The sequence below is a fragment of the Apus apus genome, chromosome 10, assembly GCF_020740795.1.
Source record: "Apus apus isolate bApuApu2 chromosome 10, bApuApu2.pri.cur, whole genome shotgun sequence".
Lineage (NCBI taxonomy): Eukaryota > Metazoa > Chordata > Aves > Apodiformes > Apodidae > Apus > Apus apus.
In genome coordinates this window covers 15,318,825-15,343,736 of record NC_067291.1, presented here as the reverse complement: position 1 = coordinate 15,343,736, position 24,912 = coordinate 15,318,825, and the positions used below count along the sequence as shown (strand labels likewise).

Sequence of the window (24,912 nt, the reverse complement as noted above, 5' to 3'; positions counted from 1 at the left end):
CTTCTGCACATCGTCCACGTCAAGATATCCTCATCACAATGAACTTCCTGCAAAAAACACAGGATGCTTTTATGACCGAGTGGGTGGCATTTGATACAGCATCCCAATTGGCTGGGAAAGTCGATGAACCATGCATTATTTCACTGCTATCTTTCCTACGGGATGTTACCAGCAGGAATAGATCTCTGCAACCTTTTTCACAGCTTTGTCACACATTCCTATAGATTAATACCCTGCCATGCCAACCTTGAAGCATGGAGTTTAATAGGAAGGAAAGCAGGTCAGCTCTTCTTTCCCCCTTTGCTCCATTTCACTTCATTTCAGTGGCAACATGCCCCTTTCCCCAGACACAATTATTTTGCAGCAGTGAAGCTCATGCTAATAAAAACCACGGGGAGCAAAACTAAGTTACACCTGAGCAGCATCCTAGCGTGGGCTGCCCTGCTCCCTGATTTGTTTTCCCTGCCTGGTTTAGTCAATGGCCCTATTCGCATGCCCAGCACACCCGGGGATGGTTTGCAGAACTGTGGCCGTGATTTCCATGAATTTTAAGATTTCCAAGGTTTTTAAAGATGAGAAATATCGGTACATAAGTTATCCTGGAAGCAAAGCTTCGGCGACCAGCGGAAAGGCAAATAAAAACCCCAAACAAACAAAAAAAGGCCAACCAGCAGCAAAACGCCCCAGTCCATCTGATGCAGAATATCGATTCTGGGGCTCGGCAGCTGCGCCAGGGGGGTCTGCAGCACGTTCGGACCTTGGCACCGCGTTACATCTGGGCAGATGTTGCCTGCCGTAACTAAAAGCTGCCGTTCCTGGCGCGGAAGCGGCGCGGGCGGCGGAGCTCGGGGCGGGCGGGGACGAGGGGGAGGAGGAGGCGCCGGGGCCCGCGGCACCAACCGGCCCCGCAGCCGCCGAGCCCCGGCCCCGCCGCGGGGCCCGGCCGCGGGAGGCGGCGCCTCTCGGGGAGGCGGGCCGGGCCGGAGCGGCCGGCGCTGCCTTCCGGGGCTCGGCGGCGGCCGGAGCCGGGCAGGATGCGCTCCGCCGCCCCGCTGCTGCTGTGCTCGGCCTGCCTGCTGCTGCCGGTGCTGCTGCTGCCCGCCGCGCCCGGCGCCATCGGCAGCCAGGAGCCGGCAGCGGGCCCGGCAGCGAACGGCAGCCGCCTGCCCGCCGGACCGGCCGGAGCCCCCGGGAACCACAGCGGGGCCCAGCTCAGCCCCGTGCCCGCGCTGCTCCGCGACCTCTCGGCGCTGAAGGCCGCAGTCATCGGGGCCTGCGCCCTGACGGCCGCCCTCATCGCCTGCCTCCTGCTCCGCGTCTTCAGGTAGGGCCGGGCCGCGCCCTCCCCCGGCAGGTGCCGCTGCGGGGCCCAGGCCTCGGGCTTCCCCTTGTCCCTCGCCGCGGAGGAGGGGGGAGGCCGGGGGTCGGGGGCCCTGGGGGAGGCCGGGGGGCCCTGGGGGAGGCCGGGGGGCCCTGGGGGAGGCCGGGGGCCGTGAAGCCCCGTCAGCAGCTCGGCCTCCCCGGAGAGGTGGGAAGCAGAGGCGGTGCTGAGCTCCTGGCCTGGTGATAACGATTTTAAGAGCGGCCTGTGTAAAAGACCTCTTGGAACTCCTGGGGAGTCGTAAGGGAGTCGCTGGCCTTAAATACCAGCATTTTCCTCTGCTCCTAGTTTTCCCCCAGAAAAAAAGGGCAGGATTAAAGAAAAAAAAAAGCGCCACATTTCAAGTGGCTTTTTTTTTCAGGTGTGGGGTGCATGGGGCCCGGCTCTGGGCGTTGGGTCACGGCGATGGTCTGGGCCTGGAGCAGGCACAAGCCAAAACCTGTGAAACTCCATCTAAACGTATGAAAATATGTGGGGTTTTTTTGCCGTGAAGGTGGTGAATCACTGGGTTTGGCGGCCCAGGGAGGTTGTGAGGTCTCCATCCGTGGAGAATACTCCAAGCCCAACGCGGCAGGTTTTGGGTGGCCCTGCTTGGTCTCTAGAGGTCCCGCCCAGCCTCACCACACCTGTCCTGTGCACCCATGGGATAATGCAGAAACAGACTCTGTAGTAACTTAGGCTGGGTAAAAAAGAGACAAGTGAAGTTTGGGCAGATAGGCTTGAGGAGGTCCAGCAGAGCCAAAAGTAGATGTTAGTTTAGACCACAGCCCTGATTTGACAGGAGCTGTGATATGTAACCAAACTCCCCGGTGGTTCAGTTAGGTATATTGCTGATGGATGCTCAAGCTCCTACTCCCAGCTCAGACAGAAGACACTCCGGTCAGTTGCAGAGCCAGGAGAAGTGCTGGTGAGCAGCAGGAAGCGGGGCAGAGGTTTGCATCTGCTCGGTGCTCGTATCTCTCATCCATTTAACGTGGTGTAACCAGTGCAGGCCAGTTCACTCACTGTGCTTCAGGCTCCTGAAGTGGGTTGGTGCTGGAATGTGCTTGAGTTGTCCAGGCAGCCCTTGAAACTGAAACATCTGTGACTGTGAGGGACACGACCAAATGAAACTCATACCCTGTAGAAAGCCAGTCTTCCTCTTGGCTTGTTGCCGGAACAGAAGAAAAGTAAATATTAAAGCTCCGTTTGGCACTGTTAGTGTGATTGTTATTTATCTCGGCGTAGTGGGAAGAGTCCCCATGGTGCACTAGAGGCTGTCCCTGACTCACACAGTCTACAAACAAGAAGTTGTTGCCTGTTTGTGCCCAGCTTTGCCAGGAAGATTGCAAACTTTCAGCAGTTAACAACTGTCTGACTTCTAGGTAAGGGCAGCAGGAAAAAGCTTGTGAGAGTGGAGCAGCAGGGAGGAGGTGTGTGCCACGTCTCAGGTGACAGAAGTGGTTGAACTAGTGGAGTTGGCAAATTCTTCCTTGTTCTGTCTTCAGGCAGCTCCTTTGTATTTCCATGATGGCTTTGGCTGAGTCCTCTGCTTCTCCTGCTTCTGAATTAACTCCATGTAGAAAGGGCAACGTTCAAAATGGTAGTATTATAAAGACCAAAATGATAAGAACTGGTATTTTCTCAATAAATTGACATTTAACTAAGTTCTTCTTACATGTGGCAGCAGGTGGGAAAAACCGATGCAAATAAATTTGCTCATTAAAGTGAGGTGGTTTGGGAGAACCCAATAAAATATCAAAAAGAAGTTTTTTAAATCAATATAACCACTTTGCAGTTGTATAAAGCTGTCATGGACAAACACAGTAAAACTGGTAGTAGGTATATGAGGTAGAATTAGAAAGTCTATAATGAAGTGCAGAATGAAAAACTAAAGTTTATATTTCTAGTTCTATCTGATCTTGGAGAGTTTGTTTCCTCTGCCTCAGTTTCTTCTGGGTGTAAAGCCAGACCTTGTGTCAAGGAGACCTGGCATAAGGCTGAACATTTCCAGCCAAAGAAAGCAAACTGATAGTCTTGAAAGACCTTTCTCTATACCATAATCAGCAAAACCAGGTCCAGGTTAAAGTCACCTTGGGAATGATGGATTAATTCTCCCATGCCAAAGTCATCATTATGCAACTAATCAGAGTTAATGCAGCATTAAAGATATGTACCAAAAAAAATTAATAAAATCCCTCTGAGATTTCTCCTATACCTTTAGTAGAACCTGTAAGGAAAATGGAAAATGAAGCTTTTGGCTTCTGAGTAAGTTTCTTTATCTGACAGAACACTTGTTTGTAAACAGCTGCAAATGAGAGAAGAATACCAACAGGTATGTTTATACAGTGTCGTGCTTGTAGCTGACAACAGAGGTTGGAGGAGATTCTGTTGCAGAAGAGATAAGGGATTTACTCTCAATAAATGTAAAGATTTTCCCTATCAGAATAAAAGCTTTGTTCATACTTAGTCAAAAACATTGCTCCTTTTTATTATTATTATTATTAAGTGTCATGGATTCCTATTAAAGAGATTTTGCTGAAATCCAATCTTTGATTAAACCCTCACTGTGAAATTGCTCTGGGTTGCTGGAAATAAATTATCCTTCTAGATATGGGTTGTAGAGATGAAATAAACTAGTGACTAGCCAGATATTCTTGTCAGAGGCATTGGATTTTTATTTTTCTATATTTTTCTATAGCCCGTTTTTATATTTTTTAATGTATATATTTTTCTTTTTTTTGTTCAAGCAAGGATGGATATATTTCTCCAGCTTTCCAGCTCTGTTTTTAAGACAATGCTCGGAAATTCCTCTCCATTCCTTTTGGGAATGTTATGTTCTGATTCTGATCATCCTGTAATTCAGAATGTGGTATCACCCAAAGTGGTCTGAATTTCCTTTCCCTCTGTAGCTACTAGGGACCAGGAAGGCCAGCCAAGACTTTGCAATAGGTTTTTTGGGTTGTGGTGGTTTTTTGTTTTGTTTTGTTTTGTTTTTTTAAGCTCAGTTTTATGCTTGGTTTCCTTCCTATATCCCTGGGCACTGCGTGCTCCCAAATCAAAACCATTTCCACAGCAGACCCAATTTCATGTTACTCTCAGTCAAATAGTTGGGTGAGATGCATTACCAAGAAACACAGTGTCTGGCAACAGCTTGTAAACAGGTTTTGTGGCTAAATTCACTCTTTGATCCGTGTTTTTGATTTTGCCTCTTACCCCCATACTCTGCCCTGGTTCTCTCTCCTGGTGCAGCTCAGTTCATTTCATTGCAGAGCAATTCTGGGGATTGCCTCCCAGGAAACGTATTCTTTCAGATGTGGCTACCTGTGCTGGCAGACTGGATGCCTTCTAGGGAAACTGGTTAAGTTACTTCTGCTCAGATGGGCCAGCTGAAAGCAACCTAAAGCTTTAGTTGCAGAAGGCTGTGTGCTATAGGTGTTTGCTACATGTCTTGACCTGTTCTTGAATGAACAGAACCCAGGCTAGAAATGATTTTTTATCTAGATTTTTACAGAGAAGCTACCTGCTTAAATCATAACTCATTGCTTTGTTAAATGGCTTGCTGTTTGATTTTGATGTCTTCCTCAAATACCACTTCAAGCTTAGTTTTCCAGTAACTGCAAAACTGGTATAAATTACTGAGATTGAGGAGAGAGGTTCAAGCATATGATCATAGGATACAAGACCCATTGTTCTATGAACTTGGCAATTGCTCTGGGCCATCCAAGGCTTAACCCCAGACAGTTTGACTGATGTAAAATTAATTGTATTATAAGCAGACTACTACAGCAAAGAGAAGATCTCTGCCAGGTACAGGAAAGAAAAACTCACCATTAAAATGAGAAGGAAAAAAACCAAAGCAACAAAACAACCAGTCCCAAAACATAGATTTGTGACCCATATTGAAAGCTTCATATAAGCTGCATGTAGTTTGGTTAGGGCCACAGAGAATTACGAATGTGACACTTGCCCTGAGTCTCAGAGGTCCTGTCTTTGAGAAGACTGGCTTGTCCTGGTGTGGGTGTGACAGAAACTGGCAGAGTGAAGGGAGAGGGGATTGCAGTCTTGTACTCTGTTGGGCTCTTTACAGCACTGATGTGAACAGTCACAAGAGAGGACAAATGCTGTTTCTTGTAGGATTCACTACATTGAAGAGTTTGCATAGATCCTAAAAGTTTCTATAGCTCTGCCCTATAAAACAAAGTTACTTCTCAAGCACATCTCAGAGGATATTGTGCTGTGGTGTTTGGAAGTGCAATCTGGCACTGGTACTGACCACCAGATGTGAGTGGCTGTATTTTAATTACTTACAGACATCACTGCTTCACTGAACTGCAAAAATGTCCCATTTAGGTGTTCCTGAAGTTAACTCCCAGCAGCAGCAGCCTCTGATCCATCCCTCCTACTAGCAGCACAGTTAAACAAGGAGGTGATTCTGTTCTTTGTGGCTGTATATATTCCATCTTAAAGATTTGATTTTTAGAAAAAACCAGCAGCTTCAGTTTGTTACAGCAAAATATATATCCAGAAAACATGAGGATTTAGCTTCGTGGTTTAACATGGTCATATACAGCACTGTCCAGAGACCATAGCTACCCAGGCAGATCAACAGTAATGAAATATTGCTGATCTAATTCATCAGTTGGTAATAAGTCTAGAGTTTCCTCAGGTTTATATTTCCATAATTTTTTATTAACTGGTAAGGGAACCTATTAATAGCAAATAAACTGGCCCCAATTCCATTCTTGGTAGAACATTGCTGCAGGAGGAAGGTTGTATCTGGGTTTATTAGACTTCCAATAAGTGCTCTGCTAAGAAGGGATGGAGGTGTGGTTTTTTTGTTTGGTTGTTTTGTTTGTTTGTTTGTTTGTTTTTCCCCAGGGAGATAGTCCTCTCCCTCTGGATCTCTTGACAGGAAATGTTGGTGCTAGAGTAGAAATGCAGAGACATCCCTCTGGGTCAAGAAAAACATGATCTTTGAATATCAGGGTTACTGACTAAAATAGATTAGAGGCATAAATAATAAAACAAACTAGTGAGTTGACTTGAGCATTTACTTCATCACATGATGCCTCAGAAAGGAGGAAGAAGTGCTGCATATGACTGGTGCTTGATCAAAATAGCCCCCGGGTCAAAATACAGAGACACAAAGTCAGCGTTCTGCTCCAGTCCATCTCTGTGTCATCCCTCCCTGCATGGTGTGGTGGGGGAGTAAATCTTGATTTCTGATGGACCTGAGCTTAGTGTGGTGCACGGTGCCAGAGGCATTGAAGCCCAAGGGCAGTACTCATGTGCGAACAACCATCCTGGACAAACAGCTCAGGAGGAACTGGAAACAGGCCCTGGTGTCAGGCTGAATGTGTTATTCTTCATCTTCTCTCAATTAAGTGCTGCACGTACTATGCCTGCCTTCTGTTACTTGGTTTTGGTAGAAGCAGCACTGGGTCTAAAGTGAAAGGTTAATATCTCTGACTGTAGTTAACTTACTTTTTTTTTTCCTCCTCATGATGATTCAGTGCAAGACCTGTAGCATCCCCTTCTAATTACAGGAGGTGGCTGAAGTCAGACAGCAGAAGTAATGTGTTTTTTTTGTTTTTTTCTTTTTAAGTGGAAGACAGTTTTCTGTGCTGAAATACCAAGTACTGCTTCTACCTTGGTTATCCACTGGAGGAGTGTTTCAGCTTGTTGTTCTGCAAGTGGCACACTCTGACCACAGCTTCCAGCACACTTCTTGTTTGCCTTAAAAAACCCACTCAAAACAAATGTGGCTGGAAAGGAGATCCTCTCTTTGTCCGTGAAGGTTAAAGTGTCCTGATCCTACCCAGGCGGTCTATAGAGTTCACGGAACATTTATATTCTGTAGTTCCAGCCCTGTGCTATTCCTCTGACCCTGCTGTCTGTCTGCAAACAAAAGATGTTGCTTGGTCCCACCTGGTGGATAAAGTGCTTTTCCTTTTGCCTTGTCACTGATGATTACAGGGATCCTACTGAGGTTCAGGAGTTTTAATGAGCAGTGGTTTCCTGATGGGAAGGCTTGTTTTGCGTGCGGGCAGGGACACTCCCAAGGCTTCCCTTCAAAGTTAGCTCGGATAATTCTTCCACTATTTATGAAGCCTAGGGGAGTCATTCAAATGAGCAAGTGTGAGAAAACAGACTGCTGAAAAGTACAGATTAATAACAAATCAGCTAGGTAATCTGGTGTAGCATTAATTGAGGAAGAAGAGGCAAGGAAAGGCTCTTTTGCTCTGCCAATGGCAAAGAAACAGTGATAGGAGATTAGCCAAAAAACAGGAGCAAAATGAGCTGCCTCTGTTTTCTAAATGAGCACTGTGGTTAAGTGAGGGTTGTGGAGGATTAATAGATGACTGTGCAGCGAGTTCTGCTTCAGGTCCTCTTAAAAGTGTAGCCCAAATAGACTAATTGCTGGAGGCTAAAGGGTTCTCGTTTTCCATTTCTAAAAATACCTGTTCTGTAGTAATTGCTTCAGACACTCCAATATTAACTGTTCTAAGATGAACTCTGTAGAACAAGTTATGTTTTTTAATGGGGCGAATGAGAGAGGATGTCTCTCAATACAGTGGGCCTCATGTGGAGTCTTAAATGAGTGATCCTATGGAAACCCCCTGCAAACTGTATGTCTAAGGCACAGTGGTGAGGTGGTGCTTGGTTTGTTCTGACAAGTAGGCACAGGTTAGTTTTGGTCTATGTTTAGGTTTCCTTGTGTGACTAAATGTTGCTTGTAAAAGCAATGCGTTACTTGTAAGATGAGACCTCCCTGCATCACTTTGCTGTTAGGGCTTGGCTGAGAAGCAGAATAATACAGAGAAGTGTTTTCTAAAGGATTTTCAAGTGTATGTGTTAAGAGCCCTACTGTATTGAAAATAAAATTGCTTGTTGCAACAATAGCAGTAATAGAACAAACCACCTTGTGCTCTGCGTGACACAGCGACACGGATTGGTGTAAAGATTAGATGTCAGGAGACAACTTTCTTCTCTCTTCTGATGCAACCTTAGCCTTCAGAACAGGGAGGAAATGCAAACTGCTCCGTCCCAAGGGCTGGGTCCTGTTTGTTCTGCTTTGAACTACTGCCCCAAAGCAATGCCAGGCAGAGGCACTGAGACTTCCACATCAGAGCTGTTCTTAAGCCTGGAAAGGACCAGTGTGGTGGAGATGCAAATGCAGGGCTTGAGTCCCAATCTCTCTGTTACGCTCACACCCTGGTTCTTGCCACTGTGAAACTCTTTAAAAGGCATCTGTTCTTGATGTAATAATGTCCATGTCATCTGGCAAACCTTGCATGACGTGCCAGGGCAAGACTTCTTGACAGTGAAAGTGTACTCATGACATGCTGTCTGCTCAGAGCAGTTGTTGTCATTACCAAAAATCAGGGGCTGCTTACTTGTGCCTGCAGCAGCTCCATTCTTATGCTTGCCAGTTGCCAGTTTTGTTTTATAAAAGGTGAAGGGGAATATTTTGCAGTTTGTTAATAAAAAAAAAATGCACTTTTCTCCCTGGAGGCTAGCTGTACACATTAGCACCATATTTAATGTATAATCACAAAACTGGATTCATGCATGAGCAGTGTGACCCTCCCAATATTCATGAAAGGAGGAGGTGAAGTAAAAAGGACCCATGCAAGTTCAAGCTAGAGGCAGAGAATGAGTTGAGAAGCCATGCGCCAAGTGTTTGTTCAATTGAAAATAAGTATTAGACATTAGATCTCTCAAGCAAGTGCTTGAGCATCTCTGTCTCAAAAGGAAAGTAAGGCTGGCATCTGTAGGAGAAGAGGTGGTAGGTACAGTTAGCTTTGAATAGTTGTTTGTTATTTTTTGTAGCACTGAAGCAGCATTGAACACAAAACTCCTCAGATGAGGCTCAAGGTTATTGCTGTGGGAGTCCTGAGCTTGGCCTGATGGCAAGAAAAGAGAGCAGGAAGTCTGTTTATAGCCAAACATCACCACCTCTCTGCTCCTTATAATCCTGCCCATAGCATTCCCCTGTCTCAGCAGGGCTTAACCTAGGCTTTCTCATCTAAATGTGTTCCCATTGGCTGCTTCAGCTGATTAAGCTTGTGTCTCATTTATTGAGTGTGGCAGCAGGAGGACACAGTGGGCTGCTGTGCTCTTGTGCCTGCCCTGGATGCCAGAGGATCTCTGGTTTGTCAGCAGCTGGAAGACTGACATTTACCTGGATTGGAGTTGACAAAAAACTGTTCTACACTGGTGGGCCCAACTGGTGGCCTTGGAAAGGCAGTGGGAAGGAACACAAGGCTGCTTCCACAGCCTTCATGTCTGGGGAGGTCTGAGTCAAACAGGTCAGTGACTCAGTGTTGGTAGGAAAAGCTTCAGCCTCTCCAAGGAATCCTGTATAAAGATGATGCTTCCCTCCCCACCTCTGTGTTTCAGGTCTGGCAAGAGGATTAAGAAGACCAGGAAGTATGACATAATCACCACTCCAGCTGAGCGAGTAGAAATGGCTCCTCTGAATGAAGAAGATGATGAGGATGAAGACTCAACAGTGTTTGACGTGAAATACAGGTACTGCTGCGAGCCTGTCTGGTTAGACCTCCTCAGTGAGCTCTTATCAGTGAAGACAGCTCTCTTTTTCTCTGCTGGGCCAGCTTGGCAGAGTTGAGGCAGTCACAGTCTCCTTTTCACTTTACCCAGGTATTATCACTGTCCTTTTTAGTCCAGTCCCTCTGCCTGCTTTCTCAGCCCCCGTTGCTCTGTTCTCTCCTGCTCTTGTAATAACCACATTGTTATTCCCAGGCTATCTGCCCTCCTATTTCCTCTGCAACTCAGCACAGTGGGATACAGAATGACAGAATCACAGAATATTAGGGGTTGGAAGGGACCTCTGGAGATCTAGTCCAACCCCAGTGCCCTAAATTGCTAGCAAGGTTTAACAGGCTGAGGTTCCCCTCCTGGGCAGCTGTGAGCTGTCGTTCCTCTGCGCTCTCCCTGTCTACGCACAGGCTGGATGGAGAGCTGTGGATCAAGGATTGCCTTTTCAGGCACTGCTTTTCCATGAGCCTTGGAGGTGGTGAATCTATCTCCATCACCTCTGGATTTGCACCAGCACGCTCTCATGTTGTTCTGTGGCAAAGAGAGGTCTGTGGTCCCCTGCTGATATTGTTAGCAGTTATCCCTTAACAACAAACTTTCTTTAAATGTGTTCATCTTTTTGAGATAGAAACAGTGTGACAATCCAAAACCTTTGCTGCCTATTCCGGGCCTGAGATTTATAGCAACCACTCAGCACATAAAGATGTTGCACATTAATTTATGGCATCAGAGTATCTGCATCCCTTGTTTTTTATTTGCATCAAGCCATCCACAGCATTTGAGTTGTGTTCTCATCCAAATAAGGCCTACTCTAAAAGCTGTCTCACTTTGGCTGAAATAAGCTCTCCTAATTATAAAAACACAGACCTTGGCAATTTCTAACTGGTGATTTTAGAGACTTTATTCATGTTGCCTATCTCCTAACTTTGGGAAAGGAGGAATAACTCGTTTGCTCTAAGCACGTGTGCCAGCATCTAAAGCACACACAGTCACATGCTCTGCTGGTCACTTTCAAAATAACTCTGTTTTTTCTATAGAGAAGTCAGGCAATAGTTGGAAGCCATGAAACAATGAAGGTTATGAGTTGTGCCTTTATGTGTAAATAATTAGTTCTTGAATTAGAAGACTCGTATCAGTCCTTGCCTGACTGTTGCCATTCTCTGTAGCTGCCCTGTGTTTGCACTCATCATTTGCACTCATCACTCGTGGATACAAGCTGTGCCAGGGGAGGTTTAGGTTTGATATTACGAAGCATTTTTTCACTGAAAGGGTTGTCAGGCATTGAAATAGATTGCCCAGGGAGGTGGTGGGGTCATCATCTCTGGATGCATTTAAATGGCATGTGGACCTGGTGCTTAGGGACACGGTCCAGTAGCAAGCTTGTGCTGTTTGGTCTAGGGCTGGTCTGGATAATCTTGAAGGTCTCTTCCAGCCAGAGACATTCTGTGATTCTGTGATTTCAGCTTGTGCAGTTTTTACTTTGGGATCAAGCTTAGTTAAACCCAGAGTGCAGAGATCTGTTTCACCATGGCTTACTTTAACAGCCTGTTTCTCCTACCCCTCTTTCTTTTAACTAGCACTTTCAGTGGTGGCAGTGCTTCAGGATAAGATGTCTTATAGTAAAATGCAAGATAAAGAAAGAAGAGAGCTTGCTGGAAGCCATCTGACTCGTGAGAGCTGTAGTCATGCTACCTGACGTTGCTTCCCTGGAGCACACACTGTGCCGATGCTTTCACAGAAGTTATTTGGTCTTCCTGGGTTCCTGCTCAGTACAAGTGGCTCTTCACCTCATGTGATGCTCTGTTCAGAGGCCATAGGGGTTTTTGGCTCTTGGCCAACCAGTCCTATTTTCAGCTGCAGGAATTCCTTCTTTCTGGCACAGTACAACAGTTACTATATTCCACATTTTCTCAAATCCTTGCTGTTTCAGATCTACATTTTAAACTCAAAGAGAACTAGCTCAGTTTAGAGGGTGAGGTCATCTTACAGACAACCCCAGTAGGACTGATTTTCAGAAATCTTCTTTGAAGATACGTTTGCTGCAAAAGGTATCAAGTTCTCTGATTCCTTTGTGTGGCTTGAAGATTACGTCCCCAAACAATTCTTATCTCCTCTCAGCAGTAAAGACACTTCTTTACAAATTGGAATTGCTGAGTTTGACTATTGATGTCCCTGTTAAACCAGTCAGGAGTTTCTTCATAGGTGCTTGTGTTCAGATGGGAAGAGAGGGCTAGAGCTGCAGAAAGGGCACCTCAGACATGTCCAGAGCAGGTCAGTGTGCTAACTTCTACCAGGTCGTCTTTTGGGCTTCCTTCCCCAGCACCCTGCTCACCTCCAAAACTGGCATTCAGGAAGTAGTTGCCTTGTGCCATTTTTGCAGTTGGGTGTAGATTCCAGGAAAACAGGGTATGGAAAGGTAACTTTATCCCTCTCAGAGGTTAATGGGAGTTCTGTACTCATGCAGGTGGCTGCACAGCTGGAGAGAGAGGTTTGTTTTGGATATTCAGCAAGTGACTACAGTTTTATAAGAGTCTTCATTAATTGCTAAGTCAGGAAAACTCCTATCTACCTCAGAAACCAGCTTTCTATAGCTGTTAACTTAGAGTTTTGAAAGTCTCCCTGGCTCCCAAATATCACATGAAATGAGCTGGAGTCTTTTATCCTGTTCATTTTTTATTTAAAGGCCCTGAAACATTGGGGAAAACAGTCCATTCTCCATAAAATTGTGATTTGCAGTGATGTTTGCTCAGTGCTTTCCACTAGAAAGGCAACAAAAATATTTTTTAAATACAGGCTTCTGAGAAAGCAGGGGAATGGAGTGGAAAGGAAAACAGTTTTCCAAAGAGCACCGCAGCAGGGACATGTTGGCTGTGATGGACTGTACACATTATTCAATTCAAGTGTTATTATATGTACTGTAGAACAATCATATGCTTTCAGATCTCTAAGGTTACCAGCAGCACAGCAGAAGGGGAAAATCTGAAGAACTGGCCTGGAATGTCATAATATTGGATACTTTCTGTGCATAAGACTAGGTACATTACCCTGATATTAGCCTACTCTGACTGATATATAGGTCATAAATGGAGCCTTGTTTTGGCCTTGTAGCATAAGTTTTTGCTGAGGATGATGTGAGTAGGCTCTGGGTTGGTTTCGAGGTCCCCTCCCATGTTTAAAAGATCTGTACTGGCACTTGCATTTGCTTTTGGAGGAGTAATTGAGATTCTGTGCTCTCTCCCCCATGTAATGCAAACAGCACTCTAATTAAAAGGCAGTTGGTGTCTAGGAGCAACAGGGGAGAAGCGACATGTACCTCTCCAATTGTTCTCATGCAGTTAATTTTCTTTCCTGTAATGTTTTGTCCTGTGTGCGTTTGTTTCCAGACTTACATGAGGCACCAAAGAACAGCAGACAGTGTAAATTGGGCTGTTGGATGAAGATTGTTACTTTTTTTCTTTTTAATTTTACTTTTTCAGGCAGCTTTGAGGTTTTGGGCTCCTGAGAGATCCTACTTCCCAGTTCCCCTGGTCTGGGGAGCAATGAGAAATAACCACCTTTTTCCTGCAAAGCAGACTAATGAGACCACTTCAAAATCTTAACCAAACACAGTCCTTTTTGTGGATGCAAAAACCACCCACTGCCTGCCTCTGACAAATGCAGAAGCATGTGTGTGCTGGATTAGGTTCCCCCTTTGCCATCTCGTTTCAGTAGCAGGGAAGCAGTTCTGACAATGGCCTCTCTAATCCTGCAAGCACAATTTCTGTGTGACAAGAGACTGAAAGTTTAAATGAAAGATTGTCACAAAGATGCCAAATCACTTAGATACTGACACATCCTTGAAAAGCTTCATGGAAACAATTTTTTTTAATATGGAGGATGATTTTCTGTATGTATTTGTGCTGGTATTGAAGGAGGCATTTGATAAGAAGTTCAGAAATTGTTCTGAAATTATTATAGAACTGTACAAAGAAAGCAAACTGAACATGGAAAGGGTTTTTGTATCTTGAGTGCCAGTTAAATCTCTGTTGCTGAAGGCTGAAAAGTATCCCTGTCCAATTGATTTTTGGAGCAGATGAACTGTATTGGTCATCATTTTTCAGATGTCAGATATTTTTTTTTTATGTTTTATGATGGGATTACACTTGCTGTGCATCTTGGAAAATGAGTTTGTGGAAAGCTAAATCCCATTTTCCAGAGTGCTCTTTCTCATCCCGCCAATAGATCTTGATTTGAAGATTTTTCCTCTCCTTCTTGCTCCTTTAGGACTTTCTTTCAAGAAGGTGAGGGGAGATTTTGCAGGTTTTGTGATCTTCTACTTGATGAGGCTAAGCCATTGGTTCATCAGGCAGTTGGCACTGTGTGACACTTGAGAGGAGTGAAGTAAAGTAGGTTATGGGCAGATGTCCCCGACAATCTGGTGTTAGCATCCATCCCCCATCACAGAGCACTCTGCTTGTTTTGTGGAACGAGAGGAAAGAGATTAAAACAGCTGCAAAAAGAGCCAGTTCCTGAAAAGGTAAAAAAATGATTAGCTTATTAAGCGTATTAACTCTAGCATGGCTCATTGAGGGATTTCTTGTCAGCTTCGATAGAAAACTGAAAACAAGTACTGAATAAATTCTGTGGTGCCTTGCACATGAAAGGCTTTGAAAGCACTTCAGTAATCTGGGATATCAGCAGTGTCTCCTCTCCCTGCTGACTTGCAGCTGTTGAAGGCAGTGCATTCTGCTCCTGCCATGCTTGCTGAGCCCAGCGGGGGGAATTTCACAATTGTCCCCACAGAGTATTTTGAGTCCGGGTTGGTACGTGCCACATGAGAGCCCAGAGTCAGGAAAGAACTTGAAATTTAAATGTCAGAGCTGAAATTGTCCCAGCCCTGATGTCAGGCTCTTAAGTAAGTACTGAAAGAAAGTTATTCTTGGAGCAGATTGAAGCCTCCATCCTTCCTGTCAGCTAAGTGAAATTCCTCAGTTTGTTTTCCACACGGATTGTCATTTTTCCCTATAACAGCAGCAGCACCACCAGCAAAACACAGAAGAATTTTAGGAATGTATCTTCCAAAGTGCTCTTGAAAGCACAGAGATTAATGTGTAAGGAGCGGTGTCAGGCAGAGGGAAGAAGACGGGAACATTTATTGAACCATCACGGGACTAAAGGGCTTTTAAGAGCTAGCAGGGTGTTTTGGAGGAAAGGTGCACCACATGTAAAGGCTGGATTCATCCCTCTTTCAGGCACCGATAGCATTGAACTGGGGGAAAACATCTTCATCACAGTTGCAGGGCTCAGCCTTTGACGTGCTTGAGTCTTTTGGGAATCTCTGTAAAATACAAGTTATACCTTTGGTGTCTTCTCTTTGAATATGTCCTTTCCAGATCCTGACTGTGTGTGCAGGTCTGAAAGGAGCATGGTATTGTCTGCTGGTTACAGCAAGGTGTTGACTCTCAAGGGAGCAGCTCTAATGGATTCTTTTGCCAGCAGAAGCTGTAGGCTGTGCTGGATGGTGCCAGGTGAATTGTGCTGGGGTTTGTAGCAGCTTAATTGATTTTTCGATTTCCAGCAGGCAGCAGTGACAAGTTGTGTATAAATGGAGGGGTATCATCCTCATCTGGAGGGGGGTGCAAATCTCTAACACAGTCAGCTGCTTACTATAAATACAATAAATTGCCAAAGCTTTGGTGCTGCTGCTAAGGGTTTCCTGTGGGTCCATAGCAGGGGAGAAAAGAGATGGTCCAAATCAATTTTTGTTTGGTTTTTGAAGGCCAAGTTCTGTCTCCATGTGGCTGTAACAGTTGTTACAGGGCACACCACATTCTCCAGGCTTGTTCAGTCAATTTTAAACTCCCTCATACAGGAGGGCCCTCACCTCCTTCATGGAGTGTAACAAGTTCCTATTAAGACTGTTTTTTTTAACCCTGAAGCAGTTAAAGCAGTAGGGTGTCAGGAGGAGAATCTATAGAAGGGAGGAAGATAGTCCATGTGTGTTGGTTGGTAAGAGGCTGTACTGGTGTGAAAAAAGCTGCTTGGTGTGCAGTGCAATAGCAGCCCCACTGTGCATGCTCCCTCAGTCCCTGCACAGTGGCTGGTCACAGGATCTCTCAGCATCTGGTTTTTGTCTGCTGTAACTGCTTTTTTCTTTGCTTGGTCTAGCTTCTCCTGGCGTGGTGTTAACATCACATCAGTGTCCAGTGTCACCATGGAAATCAACTGCTGGAGACAACTGATGGCAATCACAGCAAAAAATGGTGCCTTTTCCTTTGTGGCTTTTGGGGTTTTTTTTCCGCTGTGCACGTGGGTTCTCATCTCTGCCTGTAAGCTGTTTAATTACAAAACTACAGCTGTAATAATTCTTTCTGCTTTCCAGGTAAAGCAGCTTGGTGCCCTGCAAGATGTCATTCTGCTGTTGAGGGACCTGCTGAAGCTGTAACTGTGAAATGGGAGACTTTCATCTCTGCAGTGTTACAACCAAATCAAGTCTCACCTCCTCGAGGTGCTGTTTGTACAGCAGGCTATGGATCTTCAGACCAAAACATCACCATTTGGTTCCCTGTGTTGGAATGACTAGAGCTCTTTGCAAATTCAGCTCTCTCCTGCTTTAGGAGGGCTCCATTGTCACTAAAACACGACAAGATGCAGCCCTGTGTACTGACCTGCAGCTCATTATGGTCTAAATAAGTTTTGCAGAAGGCTCAAGAAAAGGAGGATCAAACCAAGCTGCTCCAAGGACTTATTTTCTAAAACCCTAATTCAGTACTTCAGTCACTGTTAAACTTTGGTCATTGTTAAACAGATGATGTGTTTAAAAAAAAAAATCAAGAAGTGTATTTTTCTGGGCCTTATGGAAGTCATTTATGAATTTAGGTGGTAAAAATGTAAGCCATGCTGGAATGCCACAGTGTATGTTTAGTGTAGGATTTTTTGGGGGGTGGGGTGTGAAAGGTTGACTCGTGTAGAAAATTTTCTTGACTTGCTACTGATTTTTTTTATTTTTTAAACAACAATTGCACTAAGCTTTCATGATGACATTGTCATTGTCCTGAGGAGCTCTGATCAGACCAACTTGAATAAACGAGACCACAGGGAAACAGGAAGAATCAGGCATGCCCTAAAACACAACAATCCTGGATTAAAGAAGATATATTTTTGTAATTTTCTGCCCTTCCACAGGGAGTAAAAACAGTGTTTGTACTGTCCTGTGCTGACTGTAACTTGTCTACAATTCATCTATATTACCCTTTTTCTAAGCAAAATAAGTCCTCATGTGGAAAGATTAGATTGCAGGAAGAACACCTCTTATTTTTCATGGAAGCTTCATATAAGTGATCTTAATCTGTATCAAACTGGAAGTTTTCCCCTACCAACTGCTTGACAAATCCCATTTAACTCAAGGATGCATTTTTACCCATCACTCCCTGCCATGCTTTGTGCTGCAGAGGTCAGAGCTGTGGGATCACACTATGAGGATTAGCTTGCCACATCTGGATGGATTTGGTTTAAGAGACCACAGGCATGCATGCTTTCCAGGCCAACATTAGAAAGGGCAAACCTAACTGGTTTAGTCTTTACTTTGTGGTTTTCCTTTAAAGTAACCACAGTTGCAGTTCAGACTTTACTGCACCCCTTAACACATTTTATTTTGGGTTTTTAAGCTGGCTGGTACCTTGCTTTTCCTGGGGAGCGCATGTTTTCCAGTTGTTTTAGGATTGTCTTGCTCTTCGCTTGACCCTCTACCAGCCCCCTGCAGTTACAACCCCTCAAGGAGACTGCAGAGTTTCTGGCAAAGCACCAGCCTTGCAGCAAGCTGCCGGTTTTGGGATTTCTGGGCTTTGGTTTTGGTTTTTATTTTTGAAGGCCTATTGGGATTCAGGGCTTGCTGAGAACACTGAACTGCTGTGTCACGATACCATGACCTGTGCCAGTTCTGGGGGTTCCCTGGGCCCTGCAGTCAGTGCCAGGAGGTGAAGAGGAATTGCTGTTTTTTCCTTGCACTTTCATCAGAGGAGCTCCTGGAACACCACTTGCTTTCCCTCCCCATGACTCAGCAAAGGCTTTGCAAACAGCTCACTCAGCCTGGATGGTGAAGTCCCACAGCAGACTGTTGTGTTACTGTTAGTCATCAAGGCAATATAGGTGTGCTGTGTTATTTTCATTCATGGAATGAGTTTGAGTCATTCCGTATTACTTTTACTAAGCAATATTTAACATGTCAGCTGTGAGGTGAGGATGGGGCCGAGCTGGTTGTGTTCTGGCTGGGAAGAATTGAAGGGACCAGTAGCTTGAATGGTGCTGTGGGTTGAGAGAAGATCTGAGGCTCTTTCCCAACCTGGGTAAAATGGGTTTCAGACTTAGGCTGGATGAGTCTGAAGGAAATAGTGTCTCTTCAGGACTAAAGTACTTTGAAGACCAAGAATTGAACTTCTTTGGCAGAATGAGTCCTTTTGAAGTCAGAGGAGTGGCAATCCTGAGAGGAGAGAGAGGTGAAAAGCTTCTGTTTGCTTTTGCAGAGGGAGGCAATGGAGTGAGGTGGCTGCCCTGTCAGAGCAGACACCATGGCAACGTGTTCATGTCCACTCCTCTGCCAAACTCATTAGGCTGAGCATCAGACAATCTGGATGAGTGGTGGAGAGGGAATGAAACCTCCTCTTCGTACAAAAGAAAGGTGAGACCAAGTTATGTAGGAGAGGGATGAGAGGAAAAGGTGCATAAAGGACAGTTCTCCATTCCAAGGGTGAGTCAGCTATTGAAATAAAGAGGTTTTCTAACAACTTCAGGTCACTTGCTGAGTTAGGCTGATAAAGGCCATCCAGTCCCTTGTGGCCAAAAAAGCCCACTGTTTCTGTAATGTGGCCAAATCTCAATGGTAAACAGGGACCAGGTAATGAAGATATTGAAGATGGAGGTGCCCAGCTGCTGCTGGGGTGCTCTGGCTCCTTGGGGAGGATCCGTGTGTGCTGTAAGCTAAAAAGTTGTTAGGGGGAAGCAGCAGCTGCTTGGTGGAAATAAAAGGTCAACCTCACCAGTGGCTCATGGTCATGAAACAATCTGAATGCTTTGTTTGATACTCAGTTGCTGTTGCAAATGTGAGGCAATGTTTACCTCTACAGAAGTTGCTGTATGTGATTTAAAGTGTCTGGTTAAATATTCTATAGCTATATTTAGTTAAGATTCTAAGAGCACTTGAAGTGACTCATCTAATAGTATATATATGAATATTTTTTTAACGGTAGGAAGTAGTTTAAAAACATAGTTTTAATAATTTGGACTGTTTGGTTCAGGTAGTTCTAGGAGTTCATCAGAGAAGAAATAGCCATTAACCACTACATGAATGTTTTACCTTAATGTTCTCTGTATCTTACCCTGCAGATTTAATCTCATTGTGACTGTAATGTGTCTTAGTATCTGCTGCTATTTTGTGTTGCATAGTCAAGCTTGCTTTGTTCAAGAGCATTTTTAAAGGCGTATTTTTTTGTTACAGAAAATGAAAAGAGAAATGTTATTACAGATGTCTGCCTGTAGCTTGCTCACTGCTTAAAAAATCTACTGACTGGTAGCAGAGTCAAACAGAGCAAGCAAATTAGGGGCTTTCCTATTTGTGCATGCTGTGGAGAGAAACTCTGCACAGAATTGCAGCTTCTTTACTCCAACCAGAGCCCTGTCACTGGAGATTACACTTGAGATGCCCAAAGTTGGTGTGCCATGCTTGCCTGCAGAATTAACTTAGAAGTACACAGATAGCGTTGTATTGGGGGATTTTCTTTTGCTTTTTTCCCCCTGAAAGATGTGGAGGTGACTGCAAATGCTCGTTTAGCACACTAACTTAATGCTATCCTAATGTTTGTCTTAACCCAAACTGACTTGTCAGAGTCTACAAGCACTAATGCAGCTTGAACACGCAAGCATTGATGCGTTCAAATGTTTTGCTCCTAAGTGTTCCCTCTAATTCACTGTACATGGTATAATCCCTGCAAGGTGACAGGCTGTGGTTTTCTTTAAGGTTTTTTTCTTCTGTTAGATGATTTTCTGCTGCTGCAGTTCTTGTGTGAGGAGTTATCAGGACCATACGTTTTGTTTTGTGCAATTGCTTGAACTTTTAAAGAAATTGTTTATGAGAATTTGTCATTGTGACCAAAGCATCTTTTTAAGAAAAATTGGTAAGCTGAGTTTGAATGGACTTCTCATATTTCAGTAGAAACTGCCATCATTAAACATGTTCTTGAAATCCCCCTCGTGTTTTGTGTTAAGCTTAAGGAGGGAAGGGGCTGTTGCATGTTGAAGTTTGGTGAATGTGAGAATTGTGGGATCCCTCACCCTTTGTCTCATGCTCCTGAACCAGAGCGTGACAAGGGGGAAACTGGTTGTAGCAGCATGATAAAGGAATATATTTAATCACAAAAAGTCCTATCAGCCATCAGGAAGCTAGGCTTATATCTGTGTTCAAAAGGCAAAAACTTCTGCAACAGGGAGAATATCTCAGCACTTTCTACTGCAATCGTGTTTGGTAGCTTGGAACTCACAAACTCTAGACCTGTTACCCCAGACTCCAAGGCCAGGTGCGTGAACCAGGCCATACCACAGCATTAAGCAGACTTTCTTCCACTTCAGTCTTGCTTGATCAAGTTCCCCATCTCTGAAGCAGTTTTGTCTTGTGGCTTCCAGGGCACGGTGGGATGCTGAAGTGCTTGAGTTAAGGATCAGGGCAATCTGAGGCTTGTTTGTTGTCCTACAGGTTTCATCAGTACTCTCAAGGTGCTTTTCTTCTTGCACTATTTCTACATGGACTGAAGACACTCCTAGACCCTGGAGCAGCTACTGCACAGGCTGATCCAGTACCCTGTGCACAAATTGGCTCTGACCTCCTCCATGCCTACGTGATTGCTTCTGCCTTGATGTCTCAATCTCTTCAGTAACAGTCTAAGAGTAATGCCTTGCTGCAGACAAAAGGCAGCTGCTGTCCAGCCAGTGCCTTTTAAATTATGTCCTGCCAGTAAAGCAAAGCTCAATGTAATTCAAAATACTTCACCAAATGCTGCCGGGCCTCAGCCACAGGGCAGCTGTTGTGCAGCAAAGCTGGCTTGTGTAGGAAGTTCAGGACCCATCAAGGTGGGCCCCAACCTGACACAGCTGTGGCTAAATAGGACAAGCTGCCCTTAGCACAGGCTGAAGAAGTCAAGATGCCATATAAGGAAAAGGCAACACCTGCAGTCTCTGGGTGTACTTACCTTTCTGATGGGGTGCTAAGTGGAAGATGAGCTAATGACCACACACCTGGTATAAATTACTAGATAAGTAAGAGCTGAAAAGCTAGAGTAAGATTGAAGGTGGGGCTCTGGGCAGGAAGGATGAGGCTCAGTTTAGCCCTTTCTGAATTTTGGTGTGGGGGAATCCTGAAGCTGCAACTAACAAGAAAAGTTTTCTCAGGTAAGCCTTGAGTTTTTTATATATTTTAAAATGGATCCTATGAAAGGGTTATTTATCTGATATCTAGAAGAGTTCTGGATGGACCAGAGTATAACGCACTTCCACTCTCTCCTGCCTGTGACTGTTGCCACCTTTGTACAAGCTGCTGCTCTTATTAGCAAGTCTGTGTTAAAGTGTGAGGTTATCTGAATGATGCTGTCTAATACACATTTATTACCCTGGAAATGGGAGGGGGGGCCTTTGTTGTGTCTCTTGGTGTCAGTGATCTATGGGTGCCTCCATCCTGATAACTGTAAAATTGCCGGTGATGTTTGTCAAGTGCTATCAGAGGTGTTATCTTAACACTGAGATGATTTGAATTATGCCTGACAACGAGCTCTATTAGGAGTGTGAAACATGAATAGGTCTAATTGCTTAAGAACAAGTAGTCTGTAACTAGGCTGCACAAAACCATCATTGAAGATAGTTCATCTCCCTATCAGCTGTCAATTGCCCATTCCTAAGAGACTGGACACCCCTCTAGCTTGGGTTCCAAGCAGACATCTACTCTTCTGAGCTTGGCCTGCTAAGCTCCCAGTTGGCTCACTTCTCCAGTAACCATTTAAACAAGCTGAGTATAATTCAGAACAGCACTGGTAAGTCATGAAAAAGAACTCTTTGAGAAAGCAGTATGGAAGGGGTGGCCGTTGCTTTTAAAGCTAAGAAGCAAAGGGTCTTAACAATTCAGTTCTTGCTGGCTTATGAGGCATAAACCTGATTTCTAGGCTTTTCTCTCTTTCCTGCTTCCCTCCATGTTAAGGGACTGGCAACATGGAGGAGCCCAGCTCCAAGGGAGAACCCACATAGGGTGCAGGTGGATTAGGGAGAGGAAGGCAGATCCTGAGGGGCATGAACAGCTGCTTCGCGGCTCTAATCAGCATGTTTCATCTCTGGTTTGGAAGAAACTATGACCTTAATTGCCAGCTTTCAAAGGCTGCCAGCCCTGGCTTGAGAACACACTGCTAGTTGCTGCTTGTCACTGCCCACTCCATCCCTCCCAATGATGGAGGGAACCCGCTGATCTGAGCATGAAGCAAGGACTAGGATTCCCTGGCCAGGGTTTCAGCTCTGTAGTGTGCAGATGGGGGACTGTTGGTTTGAAAGATGAAGAGGGATAAAGATTAGATGACCCACTGCACCATTTCAGCCAGGTTGATTTATTTTGAGGCTTTTATATGAAGGGTAACAGATAGCATCTACTTAAAGCTCTTCCTGACTCCTCTGGGCTTCTTAAACTGGTTCTTTATAGATAATTTAATTCAATGTGCCTGTTGTTATTCTGGCCTAGCAACAGATACCTGCTCAGGACCTTTACCAATTCCAAAACCCAAATGACCCAGTTTGGCCATCTTCTCTGACTTGTGTTAGGCAGCACAGAGAATTGTCCTTGGGGACTTCTCTGCCAAGCCTCAAAGCCAGTGAAATAAACTGGCAGCACTTCCACTGACACAGGCAGGAGAGCAACTTGCTCTGGGCTATAGGGTCAAGAAGCCAAACTCTATCCTCCAGACTTCCTGGCCCTGCTCACAGTAAATCCTTAGCTGGGACTTTCAAATGTGCATTTCTTGCCAGGTAACAAGTGTATTCAAGGGACATTAGGAGGGTTGGACCGATGTGGCTGGTCCTCAGCAGCTCTAATGGCAGACCAGAATAATCACTGTGGTGCTGCTGAGCAAAAATTAATAAAATGCTTCAAATCATCATCATTTCCTTGACTTACCAGGTCTAAATGTTTGCCTCCCCCAGCTGTTTCCCCCTCCACTTCTCTCAGTTTCCTGACTGCCTCTGTCCTGATACACACATATTTAGCTGAAGAAAAGCTTTTCTTTACAGACTCTTTTCTCTTCTCCTGCTCTCAATTCAAAAAGCTTTAAGATCAGGTCAAGAACATTTGACATTTCCCCACTTCATTTCTGTCTGGCTGTCAGCAGACTTGTCTCAGCAGCACCTTTTGGACAGTGTCTGAAATTACCCAGCTCTCTCCATCTCCTTGTATAGGGATTCCTACAGTGCAGATGTCAGTGGCATCAAGATGGTCCTCACATAAACAGAAAAAATAGTCTATTTAGGAGATGTTTTCTGTTTCCTTGATCTGATAAATTTTTTGGAGAGTCAGATGAGTTCCTGTTGTTGATGGTGCAACAATGCTCTCAAAGCTTGGAAGTGAATGTCGTGGTCCCTGCCCTTCTTCTCCTGCCACCCCATTTGCTAACCAGCTTCTTCTCACATTTCTGCCACCAATTTGCCAGTTACCTTATTCCCTCCCCAACCACTGCGGGTTAGCAACAGCCTAGTGGATAAAGCTATGGCAAAGGAGAAATAAGGCTATTTTTTTGTGGACTAAGAAGATAAAATATTGTTGCAATAAGGATGAGTCTTGCTAGAAAAGCTGATACTGGCCAGAGTGATCCCGAGAACCTCAGGGCCCACTAATCCCTGAGGCTGACTCAACAACACAAACCCAGCAGCTAATAAAAGCCATGTGCCAGCCTGGACAGCAGCAGTGAAATCCATCCCCCAGGTCAGCTGTTTGGTGCTCCAGCTCTAACCCTGTCCCTAAAACACCACAGGCTTGACTATGGAGTTTGGAAGTGTGAGATGTGGAGGTTGTGCTACACCATAAGTTGAAACGTTCAGAGTTGACAGTCACCACAGTCTGCACAGCAAAGCATGTGGCCCTGAGTCACCCAGGCACCCTGGCTTCTCCTCTGGGCTTGGGAATGGGCATCGTGGGCCATTCTCCAGCCACTACTGCTTGGTAACCAGCAAACTTCAATGTGACTGAATTCAAGGTTCAAATCTGAGCTCCTGCAATTAAGAATCAGGTCTATTTAAGCAGTATTAGCATTCCTGAAGGTTTCCGAGCTTAAACAATAGTACCACTCAGGATACTTACAGACAGGGTGGGGTTTTTGCTGAAGAGCAGCTATTTAATGAGCTGCTCAAACTAACAACGTCCCCCTGCGTATATGTAATATTTTTAAAATCACACATTTGCAGCACATTGTTTACTGCTGTTCAAGGAAACAAATTATTTGCTTTTAACATAATTGCTATCAGAAGTAAATTATTCAGCATTTGCTGCTTGGAAGTTAAAAAGGGAATCTGAATTTCTTTTTAGTTCCTTCCTCTTTTTTTTTATAATAGATATACAAGCTGCAGGGCATGCTTTTATGCTCCTGTAGTCAAGATTTTGTAGAATTGACTAATAATCTATTTTGCATATTTATAAACACTTTATTATTTATTAATGGAGTATTTCAGGAGTAAATTTATAATCCTGCCATGTGATCTCAGCCTTTCAGAGAAAAATGGTTGCTTGTGTCAAAGAGTTGGAAATTAGAGCTGGCGTAACAAAGAAATGAGTGAGAATATCTCATTAGTGTGAAAGGAAACAGGCAAGAGCCTTTCATGAGAATGAATGCACGCACGCAAGATGCCTCAAAAAAACCCCCATTAGATGTCAAATGGAGAACATAGCACTCAAGATGTATCAATTCCCTGCTCTGCTTGCTATAAACCCACAGGAATAC

At 44.6% G+C, this 24,912-nt stretch overlaps 1 protein-coding gene across 1 annotated transcript; it reads left to right on the top strand.

The window, feature by feature from the left end:
* Nucleotides 1-899: 899 nt before the first annotated feature.
* On the top strand, nucleotides 900-20,141 carry FAM174B (family with sequence similarity 174 member B). Its single transcript, XM_051628546.1, has 3 exons — nucleotides 900-1,324; nucleotides 9,767-9,898; nucleotides 16,287-20,141. The coding sequence occupies exons 1-3, from the start codon at nucleotides 1,035-1,037 to the stop codon at nucleotides 16,288-16,290; spliced, it is 426 nt and encodes a 141-aa protein (XP_051484506.1). The 5' UTR covers nucleotides 900-1,034; the 3' UTR covers nucleotides 16,291-20,141.
* The last annotated feature ends 4,771 nt before the right edge of the window (nucleotides 20,142-24,912 follow it).